The following is a 21,790-nucleotide window of genomic DNA, read 5'->3' as shown; positions in this document are numbered from 1 at the left end:
GATCGTTTCTTTTTAAATTGCCTGTTAATAACTTCATGGGATCAACCATATCTCCACAAATTGATCGTTAAGATCTAAAACTTGATCTTGTGCTGTTCCACTTCAAATATGCATAACATGTTAGCAGTGACGACAAATCTGTCACTACCTAAAACCTGACATTCCGGAACACATTCTATAGTGAACTCCCATATCAGAGAGGGAGCGGTAACAACCAGTTGGGCAGGGGAAGTGGGCGAGGTCAGGTGTGTTGCCGTGGTAGAGAACAAACCAGTTTGTCTGGAGGGTGTGTACCTATCTAACCACCTGCTTGACAAGCTTGTCACTCAGTCTAAACCACATGCACATCAAAGACACAGGACGGGCAAAAACACTAACACCCCTCTCTCCCCGTCTCTGTCACTGCTCACAAACAAGGGACATCTCTCCCACACAGACACAGTCCTCCATCTCTCCCTAGTTTCCTCCTTAGTCTGAGCCCTCAAGATGTCCACCAAGTCGATCAGCACCCAAGCGGATGGGAAGACGTTTGAGCAGCTGAGGCAGGAGTGTCTACAGAAGAAGAAACTGTTTGAGGACCCAGACTTCCCTGCCTGCGACTCATCCCTCTACTACAGCCAGAGCGTGCCCATCACCTTTGAATGGAAGAGACCTGGGGTATGTAAAGCTACAGTACAAATGGTCTACTCCGAGTGAGCTAATGTGACTGAAAGAATACAGTAATTACAGTGGTAATTACAGTGTAATTAGAACATTTGTAGTTGATCGTTGAGAATGAATGGCCTGGATGGGGTCTCTGTTTAGTAGGTAGGTTGATTGATCTGATTTGTTCTGAAGGCAAGACAATATGCAATGTTAAAGTATAGAATACTATAGTCCTTATATTTACCTTATTCGGATTACATCAAACCTCAAGACCTGGCCAGGTCTGTCTGTTGATGACGAGCTTTTATCCAACCATCACTTTAAAACCAGTTCTGCAAGAAATTAATACTTTTATCTGGCTCATATTTAATGCCCTTTCTGCAGTGTTCATATCTTGAAACTTGAAAGTGTCCTGCACATAAATGAAGCCGGAGATACTGTCCATGCCCGTCTCACATGAAGGGCACAGTCTTCTGGAATGTAGCCTTGAAGCATGCATTGAATGTTTTCTCTCTGTGTTGAACTTGCTTGGAAGTGGTGGTTGACAGGTTATGTGCTCATAGAGGTTAGCTAATCTTAAGAGCTTAAGCTAACCAGTTTTCACTCATCCACAGCAACATTCACACTGTGCATTTCAATACATAATGCTGACCACACACTTTGCCATTGAGATTGAGTACCTTGCCAAGGTTGATACTGCAATGTGTAACTATTTAGATCTGTGATCAACTATTAAAACTAGCATACCTCAAACCTCCTAGAAAACCCTGTAACTGAGAAAGATCCAACTAGATCCTATTTATGATCCTTAAGCATTTCTCTCTTGGGTGATCCTTGTGAATGAATACCTGTACCGCCTCCCTTTGTTTCTGCGTTCCAGTGACTGGGGACTTTGACTGATTAAGACACCAGGAATGTGAACACACCTACCCGAGGCGGCAGAGTCCCTCCTAACCCCCTCTCCATTAAAAGCTGTTTCTCCACTGTCACTAAGCCTCATACACCTGCTCCTATTCTTTTACAGGAGCTTTGTGAGAATCCCGAATTCATAGTCGGTGGGGCTGACAGGACAGACATATGCCAAGGAGCGCTAGGTTTGTATACATAGTACTTCTTATATGATACGAATCGTGTATCATACATCGATATCCAAACGCTAGAAATGACAGTGAGATATTTGTCTGGGGACCACAAGAAAGCAGCTTGCGGGCCTGATGTGGCCCGCTGGCCTTGAGTTTAAGACTTTGACTCTATAGCATTACATAAGACCGCTAAGATTGGCGGTTATATATATGGCTTTCAGTGTGTAGGTCTTGACTCATCACCTCTCTCTCTCTGTCACCCAGGGGACTGCTGGCTCCTGGCAGCCATTGCCTCTCTGACCCTCCATAAGGAGACCCTGGCCAGAGTGGTGCCCAACGACCAGGGCTTTGACCACAGCTATGCTGGCATCTTCCACTTCCAGGTAGACTCACTCACTACACAGCTATCAACTGCGCATCACATTTATTGACAGAATATAGCGTTTTATCTGTATGACAATATTACATTATTTACAGAATGTTTGAGTCTTAAATGTTCATTGTTACATAGTATTTACTTTATTGACATTAGTGATTACACAATTATTTAGTTAATGGAAGTCATCCGTAAGTATAGTCTGACATATCTCTCTCCTCCAGTTCTGGCAGCACAACAGATGGCTGGACGTGGTGGTGGATGACCGACTGCCTGCTGTGAGGAACCGCCTGGTGCTGCTCCACTCTGCATCCAACAACGAGTTTTGGAGCGCACTGCTGGAGAAGGCCTATGCCAAGTATGTGTAACTTGTAAACTTTGAAAAGTACAGGTATAACATTTATGCAAACTAAAATAAGTGTTTTGTACAACTATTTATGTTTGTTATCGTCAAGTTTGCTTGATAGTGTGTAGTTCATGTAAAACATGAGTATTGGATGATTGTAACCAATTTCTCACCAAATGCATGCAGACCACTCTGCAAAGCTTGGGTTAATTTTCAAGTGCCTGCTATTTGACGCCCATTATATCCCTAGTTAACCCATTCCATCCCATTCCTTGTCCTGTCAGGTTGAATGGGAGCTATGAGTCCCTGAAGGGAGGCTCTACCCTGGAGGCCATGGAGGACTTCACTGGCGGCGTGGGGGAGACGTACGAAACCAAAAGCGCTCCAACCGACCTCTTCAACATCATGAAGAAGGCCCACGACAGAGGCTCAATGATGGGCTGCTCTATCGACGTAAGGGCCTCCTAAACCAGTTTCAATGGAAGACCATTATACATGGGGTCCTTAGACACCAGGTCCTGTATTTGCAAAGCGTCTCAGGAAAGGAGTGCTGGTCAGATGTAGGATCAGTTTTTGTCTTTTAGATCACAATGAATAAGATAACATAGACAGGATGGACCTGATCCTAGATCCGCACTCCTACTACTATGAGACACTTTGTGAATACGGGTCCAGGTCTGAGAGACATAGTTCTGGTCTTTGGTGACTGATAAAGATTGTTTTTTTTCTCTCTCCAGATCACCAGCTCTGCTGAGTCAGAGGCCCAGACAGCTTCAGGACTGGTGAAGGGACATGCCTACTCCATCACAGGCCTTGAGGAAGTCAACTACAGAGGAAAAAAGATCAAGCTGATCCGGATCAGGAACCCTTGGGGACAGGTGGAATGGAACGGTGCCTGGAGTGACGAGTGAGTCCAGTTCATTTCCATCAGGTGTTGCTGAGATGAGTAGGAATAAAAACCAGCATACACTATGCACTATGAGAGAGTGGTTCTTCTGTTATCTGTTTTCTCTCTCACAGGTCTAAGGAGTGGAATGTAATCGACAGTTCTGAGAAAAAACGCATTCTTCAGAACTCCATGGATGATGGTGAATTCTGGTTAGTAACAACAGTGATTTTAATAGTTTTACATATGGCAAAGTTTCCCGCATGTTGTTGGCATGTTCAACAGCAATGTGCTTTCCAGTGGCCCTGAACAAGGTCTGGGGACCACTCCTGTATACAGTGAATACTTTTCTGAATCAAAATGGTTGCTTGTTTCAGGATGGAGTTTGAGGACTTCAAGGCCAACTACGACAAGATAGAGATCTGCAACCTGACGCCGGACTCTCTGACGGACGACAGCAAGCGGAAGTGGGAGGTGAACATGTTCGAGGGCAATTGGATCCGTGGCTCCACCGCAGGCGGCTGCAGGAACTTCATAGGTGAGAGGACAAGGTTGCAGACAGAAATGTAATAAATAGACTTGATTCCCTATTCTACATCAGAGATTAACATACAGTACCAGTCAAAAGTTTGGACACACCTACTCATTCCAGGGTTTTTCTTTATTTTTTAAACTATTTTCTACATTGTGGAATAATAGTGAAGACATCAAAACTATGAAATACCACATATGGAATCATGTAGTAACCAAAGAAGTGTTAAACAAATCAAAATATATTTTATATTTATATTTGAGATTCTTCAAATAGCTACCCTTTGCCTCGATGACAGCTTTGCACACTCTTGGCATTCTCTCAACCAGCTTCACCTGGAATGCTTTTTCAACAATCTTGAAGGAGTTCCCACATATGCTGAGGACTTGTTGGCTACTTTTCCTTCACTCTGCCGTCCAACTCATCCCAAACCATCTCAATTGGGTTGAGGTCAGGGGATTGTGGTGGCCAGGACATCTGATGCAGCACTCCATCACTCTCCTTCTTGGTCAAATAGCCCTTACACAGCCTGGAGGTGTGTTGGGTCATTGTCCTGTTGAAAAACAAATGATAGTCCCACTAAGGCCAAACCAGATGGGATGGCGTATTGCTGCAGAATGCTGTGGTAGCCATGCTGGTTAAGTGTGCCTTGAATTCTAAATAAATCACAGACAGTGTCACTAGCAAAGCACCCCCACACCATAACACCTCCTCCTCCATGCTTTACGGTGGGAACTACACATGCGGAGATCATCCGTTCACCCACACCGCGTCTCACAAAGACACGGCGGTTGGAACCAAAAATCTCCAATTTGGACTTCAGACCAAAGGACACATTTCCACCGGTCTAATGTCCATTGCTCGTGTTTCTTGGCCCAAGCAGGTCTCTTCTTCTTATTGGTGTCCTTTAGTAGTGGTTTCTTTGCAGCAATTCGACCATGAAGGCCTGATTCACACAGTCCCCTCTGAACAGTTGATGTTGAGATGTGTCTGTGACTTGAACCTGTGAAGCATTTATTTGGCCTGCAATTTCTGAGGCTGGTAACTCTAATGAACTTATCCTCTGTAGCAGAGGTAACTCTGGGTCTTCCATTCCTGTGGCGGTCCTCATGAGAGCCAGTTTCATCATAGCGCTTGATGGTTTCTGGGAATACACTTGAAGAAACTTGAAATTCTTGAAATTATCCGTATTGACTGACCTTCATGTCTTAAAGTAATGATGGACTGTCGTTTCTCTTTGCTTATTTGAGCTGTTCTTGCCATAATATGGACTTGGTATTTTCCCAAATAGGGCTATCTTCTGTATACCCCCTTAACTTGTCACAACACAACTGATTGGCTCAAACGTATTAAGAAGGAAAGAAATTCCACAAATTAACTTTTAAGAAGGCACACCTGTTAATTGAAATGCATTCTAGGTGACTACCTCATGAAACTGGTTGAGAGAATGCCAAGCGTGTGCAAAGCTGTCATCAAGGCAAAGGGTGGCTATTTGAAGTATCTCAAATCTCAAATATATTTTGATTTGTTTAACACTTTTTTGGTTACTACATGATTCCATATGTGTTGTTGCATAGTTTTGATGTCTTCACTATTATTCTACAATGTAGAAAATAGTAAAAATAAAGAAAAACCCTTGAATGAGTAGGTGTGTCCAAACTTTTGACTGGTAATGTATATGTTCTACACAATACATTATTATCTGAACGTCTATCTGAGCTTTGTAATGTGACAGTCAGTTTGGGTCATACAAAGTTTGATGACCCAGATAAAAAAGGAATGCCAATTGTATCTTTATGATGAATCCACTGTGCCAGAAGTGGCCAACCCTGATTCTGGAGTGCCAGATAGGCTTTTGTTCCAGCCCAGCAATAAAACAAACATTTAAACCTGTTTTCCCCAGATACATTTTGGACCAACCCTCAGTTCAAGCTGAACCTGGTGCATGCTGACGATGATAATGATAAGTGCAGCGTGGTCATCGCTCTGATGCAGAAGAACCGCCGCGCGCTGAGGAAAGAGGGACTGGACCTGCAAACCATTGGCTTTGCTCTTTACGAGGTTAGAGAGACTACAGGCAAAGAGACCATATGCACAAACAATAGGAATACATTGGTTTTCAATTTCCTAGTACATGCTACCTATAGTTATTGCGGTTAATCACAAAGTTACTCATTCAAATTTGAAGGGTATCTAAAAACATGGCCCTCCCTCTCTCTTCTCACTCAGGCCCCTGCAGATGAGGACCACCTGGGTAAAGACTTCTTCCGTTACAATGGATCCAAGGCTCGCAGTAAGACCTACATCAACGTGAGGGAGATCTCTGAGCGCTTCACCTTGCCCCCAGGGAACTACCTGCTGGTGCCCACCACCTTCCAGCCCCACGACGAGGCCGACTTCCTCATACGCATCTTCTCTGAGAAGGCAGCCGGAACCATGTATGATATTTACGTTTGGAGTATTGTCTGTGAATCAGTATTAGTTTCAAGCAGATAGTTGATTAAGAGAAAGGTTGAATGAAAGCCCTCGATGGCTGTAGGCAATCGACACAAGATTTGTTTGGCTTTTAATATTGCATGTAGCCTAAACTGTCATTCAATGTAAGATTTGTTGTGATAGAAAGCTAATCACAGGATGTTGTCATCAACAGGGAGATGGGAAACACAGTAGATGCTAATCTGCCAGATGTAAGTACTCTGCTATTGAATAGCACAAAACTGCAATGCTGAGATGCTCTTTACTTGGTGTTGATGATGTGTTTGTGATGTGTCTCTCAGCCCCCAATGCCCAGTCTACCAGAGGAGGAGACGGATGAGGAGAAGGGACTGAGGAGGCTGTTTGAAAAGATTGCTGGTTCGGTAAGAAAGTCTGAATATTATAAGACATTAGGAAGAGTAGAGGTGTTTCTGTTAAACTGGCAATGTCATTGATTCAGATACCATAAGCATGTCGAAGGAATGTCATATCCTCTGGCCATAAGACTGTTAAATGGCTAACAACTACTGCTCTCTATTACTACCATTCATTACATTGCGGTTAATTGATTATTGATTTCCATTAGTATCTATCTATTTATGCTACTGGTCACTATTACTCCTGTTTACATGTATATATTACCATTAGTACTGTATATTACCATAAGTATTTATATATTCCTACTGCCAGTCACTTTTCAGCCCTGTTTACATGTATATCCACCTACCAGTCACTTTTTGTGTATAAACCCTGCACATTGAATAAGGTACTGTCACTGACCTGAAAGGTATGGAGGACTAAAAGTGCCACAATTAAATAAATAAATACACCATTAAATAATTACTTAAATGTGTCATTAATTAATTCAAATTAGAATTAAATACATAAATGTGTAATTAAATGTATCATTAATTAATTCAAATACCGATTCATTTTATGTAAAATACATATATAATTATTTCACTATTTACATTTACATTTCATGATCCTGCATTGCAGTGATTCATGAATTACTTAAAACTGTCAAACTGACCCATCAAAGTCAGTGGGCGGGGCTAACGCGAATCTAGTCTGATCCATTGCTTTGGTCTGAAGTAGAGTAGGCCAACCTGGATAGAGACAATGGAGGATCTCCGTGAACTTTCCAGGGAGTTGGTTAGAGACATTTTAAACTTAGCAGAGGATGTAGAAGCAGGACCTGCTGACATTATCCGGAATTGATTTGTCTTGGCTTGATGCAGAGGGTAACCAATCAGGCGTTAGGTTCCGCCTACCAACTTTTGATGGGTCAGTTTGACAGTTTTAAGTAATTCAGGAAGCACTCCAACGCAGGACCATGAAATGTAAATGTAAATAGTGAAATTATTATATATGTATTTTACATAAAATGAATCGGTATTTGAATTAATTAATGACACATTTAATAACACATTTATGTATTTAATTCTAATTTTAATTAATTAATGACACATTTAAGTAATTATTTAATGGTGTATTTATTTATTTAATTGTGGCACTTTTAGTCCTCCATAGAAAGGGCTCTCAATGTAAGAATGTCACTGTACTGTTTTACACCTGTTGTTTCCTGTGCATGTGGCGAATAAACTTTGAAACGTGTGCGCCCCCTATTGGTCATAACCAGAATGTCATATTTTGTCTTCTCCCTAGGACCAGGCCATCTCTGCCAAAGAGCTTCAGCAGATGTTGAATGGAGTACTGAGCAGGAGTAAGCAGCCCTCCTCTTTACGCTTTGAACACACCGACTGCGTCATTGCGTTCTGGTACATCAGAAGTACATTATTTTCCAATGGAATGCTGCGTTTGCCTTGCAGCATTGCATTGCAGACGCAGTTGCAGTGCGTTCTGTGTGGTGCATACGTTGGATTTATCGAACGTATGCGTCAAACTGTATGCATAAACGGGTTGACAGAAATGGTAGCAGAAGGTGAATGTTGAACTTTTGTTGCACACATATCTAGATGACGCTGCATACTATTTTGCGCAATGACGCAGTCGGTGTGTTCAAATTGTAAAAGTCACATCCATTGTGTTTCGCTACAACTCAGATGTTAGCATGAAGAGCAATTCAACAAATGTCATTTGAATACAAATCCACACGCACATTGTTTGACTCTTTAAGTTAGAAAAACTTTCACACTGGGTCTGAGAGGTTATACTATCATGGATTACAGATGTTATAATATTATGATTATTTTGTTATGATGTTCCTCTCTTTTCCTTCAGGGAGAGAAATCAAGTTTGACGGTCTGAGTCTCAACACCTGCCACAGCATCATCAACCTGATGGATGTATCCTTCACCTGTCCTAAATGCCTATAATGATGCTTTGGAAAATGCATTACTGTGATCAATATTGGTTTTATGCTTTTAGAATATACACTATATATACAAATGTATGTGGACACTCCTTCAAATTAGGGGATTTGGCTATTTCAGCCACATCTGTTGCTGACAGGTGTATAAAGTCAAGCAGACAAGCCATGCAATCTCCATAGACAAGCATTGGAAGTAGAATGGCCTTACTGAAGAGCTCAGTGACTTTCAACGTGGCACTGTCATAGGATGCCACCTTTCCAACAAGTCAGTTCATCAAATATCTGCCCTGCTAGAGCTGCCTCGGTGAACTGTAAGTGCTGTTATTGTGAAGTGGAAACGTCTAGGAGCAACAACGGCTCAGCCGCAAAGTGGTAGGCCACACAAGCTCACAGAATGGGACCCCGTGTGCTGAAGTGCGTAAAGATTGTCTGTCCTCGGTTGCAGCACTCACTACTGAGTTCCAAACTGCCTCTGGAAGCAACATCAGCACAATAACTGTTCGTCTGGAGTTTAATTAAATGGGCTTCCATGGCTGAGCAACCGCACACAAGCCTAAGATCACCAATCGCAATGCCAAACATCGGCTGGAGTGGTGTAAAACTCGCCGTCATTGAACTCTGGAGCAGTGGAAACGCGTTTTCTGCAGTGATGAATCACGCTTCACTATCTGGCAGTCCGACAGACAAATCTGGGTTTGGCGGGTGCCAGGAGAACGCTACCTGCCCGAATGCATAGTGCCAACTGTCAAGTTTTTTGTGGAGGAGGAATAATGGTCTGTGGCTGTTTTTCATGGTTCGGGCTAGGCCCTTTAGTTCCAGTGAAGGGAAATCTTAACACTACAGCCTACAATGACATTCTAGACGATTCTGTGCTTCCAACCTTGTGGGAACAGTTTGGGAAAGGCCCTTTACTGTTTCAACATGACAATGCCCCGTGCACAAAGCGAGGGCCATACAGAAATGGTTTGTTGAGATCAGTGTGGAAGAACTTGACTGGCCTGCACAGAGCCCTGACCGCAACCCCATCGAACACCTTTGAGATGAATTGGAACGCCAACTGAGAGCCCAGGCCTAATCGCCCTACATCAGTGCCCGACCTCACTAATGCTCTTGTAGCTGAATGGAAGCAAGTCCCCGCAGCAATGTTCCAACATCTAGTGGAAAGCCTTCCCAGAAGAGTGGAGGCTGTTATAGCAGCAAAGGGTGGACAAACTCCATATTAATGCCCATGATTTTGGAATGAGATGTTTGAAGAGCAGGTGTCCACATACTTTTGGTCATGTAGGTTATTTGCCTTGACAGATCAATCCAGGTTGACAATTCAGGGCAGCTTGAGTTTCAGGAGTTCAAGGTCTTCTGGGAAAAGATGAAGAAATGGATTGTAAGTACAGCATGACTACGTGTTACTGTCAGTTACAATAACATATACATTGTTATACAATAGCCTATGGTGGCAATTCAATATTGAACATGTGTGTAGAGTGGAGGTGATAACAATGTCTATGGTGTTTGTTGCAGATGCTCTTCATCTCTTATGACACGGACCGGTCAGGGAAGATGTCCTCCTATGAACTCCGCATAGCCCTCAAAGCAGCAGGTGAGAGACTACCGCGTGGTACATAAGGTTAGCATAGAATGCCAGCATAGAACATCATATCTCAATGGTAGAATGCTAGGGTTGAATCCTGTCTTTGATCTTGAAGGTCTCTTTCTCTGTGAGTACTCCCAGGCTTTCTCAAGAAGATATTTCAGGGGCTCATAAAGACAAAGGTGTAACTTCAGTGTGAATCAGAGCCGAACTAATAACATTGTCTCCACCATCCAAGGCATGCATCTGAACACTAAACTCCTCCAGCTGCTTGGCTTGAGGTACGCTGATGATAACTACGACATCGACTTTGATGACTACCTCACCTGCATCGTCCGCCTGGAAAATATGTTCAGTGAGTACAAAGGGACTGTACCACTTTATGGGAGATAGCTGCTCAAATAACTTGGATTTTCATGGAGAAAGTAAACACTCAGAGATGGTAAATGCTTTCTAGTTGTTGGACATACCCAATGTTATATTGGTTGTTGACCCCAAAAAATAATTTGTCCTGCCCCAGGAGTTTTCCAAGCAATGGACAAAAGCAAGAAAGGCGAGGTCAATATGAACATGCTGCAGGTATAGTAAACATTGTCTAATATAACATGAACATTACATTTTGTATAATGTGTATATGTTTCCACTGTAAAGTCCATCCAGTGTGATGTGCCCACCAAGACATGATTTGCTGTTGATTGTGAAATTACTTTTGTCTTTTCAGTTCCTCCTTCTTTCTATGAACGTCTGAAGAAGATCCAGCAGAAGAACAAAGTAAAATAAAGGGGTTGGGATGCAATATGTGTTGCTTGCAAATACACTAATCTCGAGTCATTCCCGCTGGGAACGAGGTTAGCGAATACAGTTATAATCCATGCGTAAAACATATGCTATATTTTAATGTATGCCTTTGTCTCTCTTGAATTCACTCTTTTGTTTTAAAATGCCCCTTGTATTTGACAACCAGTGGAATTTGTGTTAAATTCTGTTTACAGAGTTGCTCCAATAATAAATAATGCACTGATAAAGTTTAAAGTTTCATCATTTTGACACCCTGTATCAGTTGATTTCTCAGTTTGGATGAAACAAAATTAAAATATGTTTTGAAAGTGTAATATACAGTGCATTCGGAGATTATTCAGACCCCTTGACTTTTTCCACATTTTGTTTTACGTTACAGCCTTATTCTAAAATGGATTAAATAGTTTTTCCCCCCTCAATCTACACACAATACCCCATAATGACAAAGCAAAAACAGCTTTATCTAAATGTTTGCAAATGTGTTAAATACAAAACGGAAATATCACATTTACATAAGTATTCAGACCCTTCACTCAGTACTTTGTTGAAGCACCTTTGGCAGCGATTACAGCCTTGAGTCTTCTTGGATATGACGCTACAAGCTTGGCACACCTGTATTTGGGGAGTTTCTCCCATTCTTCTCTGCAGATCCTCTCAAGCTCTGTCAGGTTGGATGGGGAGAGTCACTGCACAGCTATTTTCAGGTCTCTCCAGAGATGTTAGATCGAGTTCAAGTCCGGCCTCTGGCTGGGCCACTCAAGGACATTCAGAGACTTGTCCCGAAGCCACTCCTGCATTGTCTTGGCTGTCTGCTTAGGGTCGTTGTCCTGCTGGAAGGTGAACCGTCGACCCAGTCTGCAGTCCTGAGCAGGTTTTCATCAAGGATCTCTCTGTACTTTGCTCCGTTCATCTTTCCCCTTGATCTTGACTAGTCCCAGTCCCTGCCGCTGAAAAACATCCCCACAGCATGATGCTGCCACCACCATGCTTCACCGTAGCCAGGTTTCCTACAGATGCAGACATGGTTGTCCTTCTGGAAGGTTCTCCCATCTCCACAGAGGAACTCTGGAGCTCTGTCAGAGTGGCCATCGGGTTCTTGGTCACCTCCCTGACCAAGGCCCTTCTCCCCCGATTGCTCAGTTTGGCCGGGCGGCCAGCTCTAGGAAGTCTCAGTGGTTCCAAACTTCTTCCATTTAAGAATGATCGAGGCCACTGTGTTCTTAGGGACCTTCAATGCTGCAGACATTTTTTTGGTACCCTTCCCCAAATCTGTGCCGCGACACAATCCTGTCTCGGAGCGCTACGGACAATTCCTTCGACCTCATGGCTTGGTTTTTGCTCTGACATGCAGTGTCAACTGTGGGACCTTATATAGACAGATGTGTGCCTTTCCAAATCATGTCCAATCAATTGAATTTACCACAGGTGGACTCCAATCAAGTTGTAGAAACAGCTCAAGGATGAATTTTTTATTTTTTTGTCATTTAGCAGATGCTCTTATCCAGAGAGACTTAGTTAGTGAATGCATACATTTTCATACTGATGATCAATGGAAGCTAGATGCACTTGAGCTCAATCTCATAGCAAAGGGTCTGAATACTTAAGTAAATAAGGTATTTAAGTGTATTTTATACATTTACAAAAAATATATAAAAACCTGTTTTCGCTTTGTCATTATGGGGTATTGTGTGTAGATTGATGATGATTTTATTTATTTAATCAATTTTAGAATAAGGCTGTACCGTAACAAAATGTGGTAAAAGTCAAGGGGTCTGAATACTTTCCGAATGCACTGTATCTGCTGTCTGTCTGTGCTTTAGATGTGTCTGTAAATATTCCAATGTAGGCTACTTGTATCTCAGCATGCCTATAAGGAAATTAAACAAATTGCCCTACATAAATAAGCAAATATTTATGGTTAGTCTCCAATGAGTCAATATTGGTTTTGAGCTCTGATATCCAAGCCGGGTGTACACTACACGTAATTCCAAATCCTAACATCGCTAAACCTCTCACATTAAAATACCATATTTTCTGTAGTTTTTTTTGTTGTCTTGCCAACGTAGTGGTGCGCACACTAAACGAGGTGGCACCGACGGGAGTCACGCTACAAGATTCTTCACTTGGCCTTGAGGATTGTCGATACCGCGCTGTCTCGCGAAAACAATGATGCGATTAGAGTTAACGTAGCTACAACGATCTGCGGCTCAAAGCAGCTGCAAACATTTTGTCAGACATTCACGCTATCTAGCCAACATTTTGAATTGAATAACATTGCTTGTGAACTTCAGAGCTGTATCAATTTGGCTTTGATTAAAGGCAAGTACAAACGCATACTAGAAATAGACATCGCTCCTTCTCTAGTCTACACATTATGGGTGATGCGACACAACATAATCGCACTGGCATCTTCTCTGGCGAGCTCTCATTGGCTATTGCTTATGGCCGTTCTCAAAACGTGTCGTTGCACATCTCACGCTACAAAAGCTTTGCATATTTTGTGCTGATAAAATCAAACATGTTTGAAAATATCGGGACGTCTGGAGCCTGAATGATGCTGTGATCGATTCCTGTTGTTCATTGTTGATTAGTTTGGTCTTCTGGGCTATACCAACTGAAGATGGGGAACACATACATGTATTACATTCCAGTTGCTTTGTTTTCAATTAAAAATGATTTCATACAGACAATACATACTTTGACAACATCATGTATTAATACAAATTGAAGAATGTACAACAATCTGAGGTATTGGGTGAAATGCACAAACCACATCCCTTTTGTGATGTGAAATGGTTTGTTCCAAAAATGGTCGAAGCAGCGTGAGGCAGGAGTTAGCGTGGATAAACAACATGGACCGTTTCTTAATTAAATCCCCGTAAAGTCCACTATTTTAGCGCGAGATAAACTGTACCATAAACGTGTTTGGAAAACTACTTTGAAAGTGTGTTCACAGCGGTCCAATTGAACTATGGTAAGCACACTTAGCAGCGAACGTTGTTTTAGCTTAGCTAATTAGCGAGCTATTAGCATGCTAACTATGTCGACAGACAGGTAGGATAGGTAGCTAACTTACTACATAAATATTGCCAACTGTTGTGATTGTCAATGTCTACTAAACCAAATATGTTACCTAGCAAATATCTCTTGTTCTTTCAAATGTGGGTGAGATTGATAGTTTTAGCAATAGCCAACCAACTAGCTCGTGTGATGGTGTTTGTTGTTAGCTAGTTAAGCTAAGTTAGCTAGCTAGTCCATCAACAACAACATTAATTTACATTTCAGAACAGTTCTTCCCTTTATGTGTACTGCCTAACCCTCATGTACAAAGGGCTTGTAATGAACAGTGACCACTCAACACAGGTCACTGACATATTGATGCATCTGAGCCAGATACAGTTGACCCTAAGACTATGTAACACATTACATTATCTACATGTCTTTCTTTTCTAGCCTAATAAAAGGAAGAAGGCATTCATTGACAAGAAGAAAGCGGTGACCTTCCACCTGGTCCACAGAAGTCAGAGGGACCCCCTCGCTGCTGACGAGAAAGCACCCCAGCATGTCCTCCTACCCGCACAAAGGGTAAGAACATGTGTTAGTACAGTGGTTCCCAACCCTTTTCGGTTATTGAGTATGGTTACATGCACACAATAATGAGATTATTGTGGATAGCCAGATTTAATATAATCGTTTTATTAAAACATTGACATGCTTTACAAGAACAACGATTCCCCTAATAATCCTGTTTACATGGACACATCTGAAAAGGCTACCTGATGGCGCTCTGATAAATGCAGAAAATCGTCAATCAATATAATATAAACGTTCTACCGAAGGGAGCATGTTCTTTTTGGGAAGTATATTTGATTCTGAGTTTGGACATATAAAGTTTGTATGTGAAAACGCTCGGCTGATGCTAGCACATGCGACGATCAACTCCAATGAAGGTGTTTACATGTCTGAATAATTTGAAAGATTGCTCAGAAAACCAGGTGTTTTAATCGGTGTATGCTTACTTCGATTTTGACCTTACGCCGATTAAGGTAAACAGAGTAAGGTGTTTACATGACTATTGCATAATCTGCCTACTGCCATAATCTGTTTAGTATAGAATTATTAGTGTGCATGAAAACGTACTCACTGTACCACCAACTGCATTTTTCTCTGCCCAGAGTACCAGTGAAGTACCCACTCGTGTGCATCTTACCAGTAGGCCTATGGTCTCATGAGTCTTGTCAAGTACCCGCTGTGGATAGACCAAGTACCCCCAGGGGTCCTAGTACCCCTGGTTGGGAACCACTTTGTTAGTACATGTACCAGAACTTACAAAGATATTTAGTGTTGCAATGGAAAAATCCATTAGTTACAACATTTAGGCTACTTATCCTAGTAGAAGTCAAAAACATATTTCATTTGTTGAAGACAGTTATTGGCCAAGGACAACCAAGATATTTGGTGCATGACATCCTGCTTTATGTGCACAATTGTATGTTTTGTCTCAAGGTCCGTAACCACTTACTCTACTATCTGTGTTCAGGTGGAGGTGGAGAAGCGACGAGAGGAGCAGAGGGAGTTTGGGGTGTTTTTTGACGACGACTACAACTACCTGCAGCACCTGAGAGAAGCGGCTCGGCTCGTAGAGTGGGCTTCATCCGGCAAATCACAGAAAGGCAAACGTACCCATGACCTCCAGGATGGGGATGAGGAGGAGGAGGAGGAAGAGGAAAAGGCTACTCCTGTAAGTTTAGCAGGAGGTCCAGTGGTTGTTAGTGAGTGGAATGGTTGTGTAAATGTTTGGGCTATATATTGGACCACTCAGCTAATGGTGTAAATACAAGGTCAAAGGATCTGGTCCTTTGTTAACAATGTAGATAGCTGGAGATGAGCAAAACAGAACAGTAGTTTTAGAGGCTGGCATTTGTGAGATCAAATTTCCCCAGTTGTGACATGTCATCACATGACATAGTGGCTTTCCTAGTGTACTTTAGGTTGTGACAGGGGTGACTGGGGGCATCATTAGCTATCATGACTATGTTTCTCTCAGTAACCGTCACTACACATTTTATAGCCACAGTGAGTAGGCTAGCCAGTATTTTTGAGATAATTGTAATAAATGGAAGTATTAAACATGTTATCCTTTTGTAACTTCAGCAGACCGTCTCCTTCAACTTGCCCTCCTCTGTGTTTGCGTCAGAGTTTGAGGAGGAGGTGGGAATGTTGAACAAAGCTGCCCCCATCTCAGGTAAGAGGCCTCTTTCAGTAACAACTAAACTCCAGAAAGATGCCATTTTGGGTTCTTTGTTTTATGGCCAGGTCATTATTCTAAATCAGTGAATTCTTCAAGTTTTTAACTCTTGTTCCTCCTCTCATGTTTTTTCTCAAAGGACCCAGGCTGGACATGGACCCGGACATCGTAGCTGCTCTCGATGAGGACTTTGACTTTGACGACCCAGACAACATGCTGGATGACGACTTCATTTTGAAGGCCAACGATGTCAAAGGAGCTGTTGGCGTGGGGTAAGAATATATACTTTATATCAGTTACGTTTGTTTTTACCCAGCCCTAGTACCAATCAAGTTCTGATTGTTGAGAGAGAGGATTGCTTTTTGTGTTTTCAGTTTCTTACTGAGAGCTGGGAAACATCTGCTAATTGAAGTCCTGTTACAATAAGGCTGTGCTCTCCCAAGTCTCTTTGTTCTGTTGGAAACCGATCTCTGTCTCTCTCATTGCAGTGATGATGATGATGATGAGTGGGAGGATACAGATGAAGAGGAGGGGGACGAGGAGGGGGACGTTGACTCTGAGGGCGGTGTCTCTGGTGATGAGGACGGCGAGGGGCGCCCCCGGGAGTTCATGTTCATGGACGAGGAGACGAAAACTCGCTTCACAGAATACTCCATGACCTCGTCAGTCATGAGGAGGAACGAACAGCTCACGCTGCTGGATGACCGCTTTGAGAAGGTCAGTGAGCCCTGGAGATCCTTTTGGGGTTTGGACCTGGGTTGCATTTTGTGACCTTTGGTAAAATATAAACTGTGAGTGACTGGCTGATCTAACAGCATAAACACTCAGGTAGGGCTGTGGCGGTCACAAAATGTAGTTAGCCAGTGATTGTCAAGCAAATAACTGTCGGTCTCACGGTAATTGACCGTTAATTAACATAAACACATTTAGCATCTCCTGGCTTCCACACACAGCCTACAAGCCATTTAAAAAAAGTATAATAAATACATGTAATATAGCCTAAATCCATTATTTATTTTAGACAGGTCTAAAGAAGCATGATATGAAGAAAATGTATTCTATTTCAGAAGAAAAGAATAGCATACTCTTGAGTTGTCCTTATGTTAGGTCCTGATGTGGCTATGCCAAATGGCTGTGGGCTACGCTAGTACATTTAGCAGACAAGATGTGCTTATCATATCGTGGCATTATTTTATAGTGTAAAGAATACAATTGAAAAAAGCTGAATAAAATATTAATATTTTCTCCAAACGATTTGAGGGAGTGCGCAAATGCGGCTATTCCGTGTTGAGCGGTTAACAAATAAATGGGTACTCCAGATGCTTAATTTAGAGTTATTAATATAACTTTAGTTGTTCTACAAACGTTGGGCTATATGTTTTGATTTTTAATACATTGTAAGGCTGCATGATGAGACTAATGATGATTTGAAAAAAGTTGCTTGAAAGGCATGAGCTCTGCTTTGTACACACTCCAATAGACTCTCATTCCCAGTTTGACAAGCACTTGAAAATGCCTTGAATTTCATGGCGGCATCCCCTTTGTGGCCGTAATGCACCCTAAAAAAATCCATGCCTTTTGCGGCCCGGATTGCTGCGTTGTTCCCTTCTCTCTGAGTGTGCTGCGCAATCCGAAGCCGTCTCTCACACATGGCTCTCCGTCACGTGATCGGGTCTTTCTCACAGGCTACAAGTGAAGACAGACACATCGGGGACGCAACTGCACACGTCCTTATCCAGTTCTGAGGTGCATATTGAAGATATTGGAAGAACTGACCACATTTACTTTTCATCAGCCAACAAGATGAGTAGGCCTAATGAACAGCAAAAGCACTAGCCTATGTCAATCTATTATCCCCCATAGTACAAAAGTTAACCTATTCTGTGCGAGAAATAAATATTCTAAACATAGTCTGGGACAGTTGTGGGATGCGATAGATCCCAAAATAATACAACCACTAGCATCAAAAAAACTTTTTTTATGCAATGTGGCTGACGCAACAGATCAGAACATTTAGCTTAAAATGTTGATGAACTATTAGGCTATTTCTTCACATTATAAGCGCAGCAATGCGCACATGGTAGTAGGCTATAAGCGCAAATGTTCCATTAGCGGAAAACACCATTATCTAAAGTGACCGCAAATGCATGTAATGCTTTTATTATAAAGGTGCATTTTTATGGTGAAAATTATCTTCCCCAAACTTGAAACTCACGTGCTGCTTATATATGCCAGTTAGGCTCCACCTCTTGTAAAGCGGATTAATGTGCTTAATTTAAGAAGTTATTTGGCCACTTTAGTTGTGATACAAACCTTATTAAAACATGTATGCCTATGGGCTAGGCTACATGAGGCGTGCGACTCTGATTCGAACAAGTCGCAAACAAAAGGCAATGTTTCTTATTCTGGGCATCATTCACAAGTGATAATATATAATTCACAAGTGATAGGCTAATATTGTCACCCCATCAGACTATTCTTGATTTAATCTTGTCTTTACATATACTAAATAATATATGTGTGACATTTGTTTTGATTTAGAATGGACCATTATCATGCACCTGTATCGAAACAGGGGCAGCGGGAAAAAATACATGTCATCTATGCACTTAATAGCAAATGGAGGACTCTTTTCCCCATGGTTTATTTTCATGCCAGCCAGGTAGGCTATACACTGTTGTAAATATAAGCAATATGCTTAATATTAGGAAAGTTGAGAAATAAATATAGTAGGCCTAGCCTATAGAAAGCTGATGGGATCCTCCTCTTTTTAATAGAGGCCATCACTCTGTTTTCTCCCGCAATTGCATAGCCTATAGAAATGTTGCGCAACATGAGCTCATGGGCTCTCATTAAGTGTTTGATTTGATTTTTGATTACATTTGCATTGATGTCAGAGTGATTAGAGGGACAATAGAGTGCTGAGTACCAGGCAGTTAGCAAGTTTGGTAGGCTACTAATGACCATCACCAGCATCAGAGCTTGGAGAAGCCTAATTATCGTGACTAAACGGTAATGTGGAATTTGACTGCCTTCATGACTCGTGACTGCCGGTGTGGCGGTAATACGGTCACCGCAACAGCCCTAACACTCAGGTGCTGATTTCAGCTAATGATATTCATTTAATTCAAACAATTATTTCAATTAATATAATTGTATAGTTTTCAAAACTTGTTTCTTCCTGTCTCCCATAGTTTTTCGAGCAGTTTGACGATGATGAGATTGGGGCCCTGGACAACGCTGAGCTGGAAGGGCATATCGAGCCAGACAGTGCTCGCCTGGAGGAGGTCATCAAAGATTACTTCAAACAGAAGGAGTTAGAGTGAGTGTGTGTGTGTAACTATAGATGTGGTCCTCTGTAGCTCAGCTGGTAGAGCACGGCGCTTGTATCGCCAAGGTAGTGGGTTCGATCCCCGGGACCACCCACACACAAAAATGTATGCACGCACGACTGTAAGTCGCTTTGGATAAAAGCGTCTGCTAAATGGCACATTATTATATTATATTATTATAAAGACAGATGTGGACGTCCTCATAGGACACAACAGACTACCATAAGCAAGTCCTTGTGTATGTGTGTTTAACTATACATAATGACAGTCATTGAATCAACTGTATTATTTCAGCTACCGGAGGCCTGATGACCTGGGTCCTAAAGAGCTGCCGGTGGTGAGGGAGGAGGAGGAGGAGGATGAAGAGGAGCAGGAGATGGAGACCATTGTCCTGACGGCACCAGCAGAAAAGTGGGACTGTGAAACCATTATCAGTAAGTTAATCTACTAACCGTGTTGCTATTACCTCTGTCTGTTCAGTAACTAACACTTTAAGATTGCCCTTTGTTGTAAATGCCAAATTCAGTTCTGATGACATATGAATTGGCTAGATGTTTTTTACCATGATTACTACATTTAAAAAAATGAATATTGGAATCCTTTCTGTTTTCCTTTACTATCCAAGGTACCTATTCAAATTTGTATAACCATCCAAAAATCATCAAAGATCCACCAAAGGTAAGAGATATTTCCTCTGTCGGTTGTTTGAGCGAAGATAACAGAAAGAAAAGACATTGTCACGTAGTTAGTTGCATGTCTACCATTCAACATTTTGAGAGGCTTTTAGCTCATCTTCCTACTCAACATTAGCGACTAAGTTGTGAATTCAAGGCATCAGCTCAGGGCCATTGTTGCTGTTGATATGAGATGCTACACAGTACTGACCAATAGTGGTATATTTCTGTGTGCTCTTCTCAGGCAAAGCCCATCCGAGTGTCCACCAGGACAGGCATTCCTCTGGACGTCCTTCCCGGGAGGGGCCTGACAGCCAAGCAGGCGGAGCGCATGGAGCGTATCAACGACTCAGACCTGCCCCGCGTCGCCACACAGCCCCGACCTAGCGAGGAGAGCAAGGAGGAGCGGAAAGCCAGGAAACAGGCCATCAAAGAGGAGCGCAAGGTGGGTTACTAAACTCTCAACTAATAGTTCTCTATCTGGCCCTCCCTACTGGGTGTTCATGTTGACAATTCATTTATTGTTGGCTTGGTAACAAAATGGTTGAAAAAGCTCCTGGAGCAATCGTCATAGGTTGGAATACTGTGCTCCATTTAAATATCACTATACACATATATATATATATATATATATATATATATATATATATATATATATATCACATTTGAAAACTAAATGTTTTGGTAAATGTCATCTGTGAATATGGTTCAAGTATTTAGATATCTTGTAGAAAGCTTTTTGTCCTTCACCATTGACACCATATTGCTTGAATTTTTCTACAGGAGCGAAGAACAGAAAAGAAGGCCAACAAAGAAGCGTTCAAACAGGAAAAGGCCTATCAAGAGAAACAAATGTTGAACCTGCGTTCCAACGTCCAGGGTCTAAAGCTGTCTTAGCTGCCCAGATGGAAGATGAATTGGGACTGTTTGCGCGAACTGACTTGATGCTCATCCTCTTAACTGGATTATTGATGGACAACAACCCTGCAACTGCCATTTTGCAGAGGACCCCAACACGAGGACTATGGGCCGTGTGACATTTTTTGTGAAGTGTTCAGAGATTGATGTAGCCTGGTCCCAGATCTGTTTGTGCTCTCCCCAACTCCTATGGTCATTCTCACGCCAACTCCTATGGTCTTGACAGTAAGAGTCTGCAAGACTGCACAAACAGATCTGGGACCAGCCTAATTCAGATAGTTCTTTTTATTGATCAACTGTTCTGACGGTATCTTGTCAATCATTAGAGTGCAGTTCACTTACCATTCTTACCTTATACAATAAAGCTAAAGATTCTTCCTGGGTTTTTTTCGTTGAGAATAATTACAGAGAATCGAAATATTGTAAAAGTCCTTGGATATCTTTATTAAATACTGAGTCTTATGTTTGATTTGGAGTAGTGTGTGACATTCATTTGGTTATTCAATTATATTTAAATGCCCAACGACCCAATAGGCTTTTACAGCCTGAATAAAG

General features: G+C 42.0%; 2 protein-coding genes across 3 annotated transcripts; both read left to right on the top strand.

Annotated features, from left to right (window-relative positions):
• Nucleotides 1–220: 220 nt before the first annotated feature.
• On the top strand, nt 221–11,375 carry LOC311113557 (calpain-9-like). Its single transcript, XM_084156808.1, has 19 exons — nt 221–657; nt 1,670–1,739; nt 1,992–2,110; nt 2,328–2,461; nt 2,734–2,902; nt 3,187–3,356; nt 3,470–3,547; nt 3,713–3,873; nt 5,771–5,928; nt 6,097–6,305; nt 6,518–6,554; nt 6,645–6,725; nt 8,011–8,068; nt 8,587–8,651; nt 9,990–10,058; nt 10,196–10,274; nt 10,504–10,620; nt 10,786–10,844; nt 10,987–11,375. The coding sequence occupies exons 1-19, from the start codon at nt 487–489 to the stop codon at nt 11,011–11,013; spliced, it is 2,031 nt and encodes a 676-aa protein (XP_084012934.1). The 5' UTR covers nt 221–486; the 3' UTR covers nt 11,014–11,375.
• A 2,484-nt stretch (nt 11,376–13,859) lies between these two features.
• LOC311113669 (protein LTV1 homolog) lies at nt 13,860–21,704 on the top strand. Of its 2 annotated transcripts, none has more exons than XM_084156952.1 (11): nt 13,860–14,037; nt 14,517–14,648; nt 15,604–15,804; nt 16,221–16,308; nt 16,451–16,583; nt 16,800–17,028; nt 19,506–19,633; nt 19,938–20,077; nt 20,269–20,321; nt 20,562–20,762; nt 21,101–21,704. In XM_084156952.1, the coding sequence occupies exons 1-11, from the start codon at nt 14,035–14,037 to the stop codon at nt 21,212–21,214; spliced, it is 1,422 nt and encodes a 473-aa protein (XP_084013078.1). In that variant the 5' UTR covers nt 13,860–14,034; the 3' UTR covers nt 21,215–21,704. The 2 variants fall into 2 exon arrangements, with proteins under 2 accessions (XP_084013078.1, XP_084013077.1); XM_084156951.1 differs by having other exon boundaries at nt 13,863–14,037; nt 16,218–16,308.
• Nucleotides 21,705–21,790: the final 86 nt, after the last annotated feature.

This window comes from Coregonus lavaretus (genome assembly GCF_964263955.1).
Source record: "Coregonus lavaretus genome assembly, chromosome: 40".
Taxonomy (NCBI): Eukaryota; Metazoa; Chordata; class Actinopteri; order Salmoniformes; family Salmonidae; genus Coregonus; species Coregonus lavaretus.
This window is presented reverse-complemented; position numbering and strand designations above follow the sequence as displayed.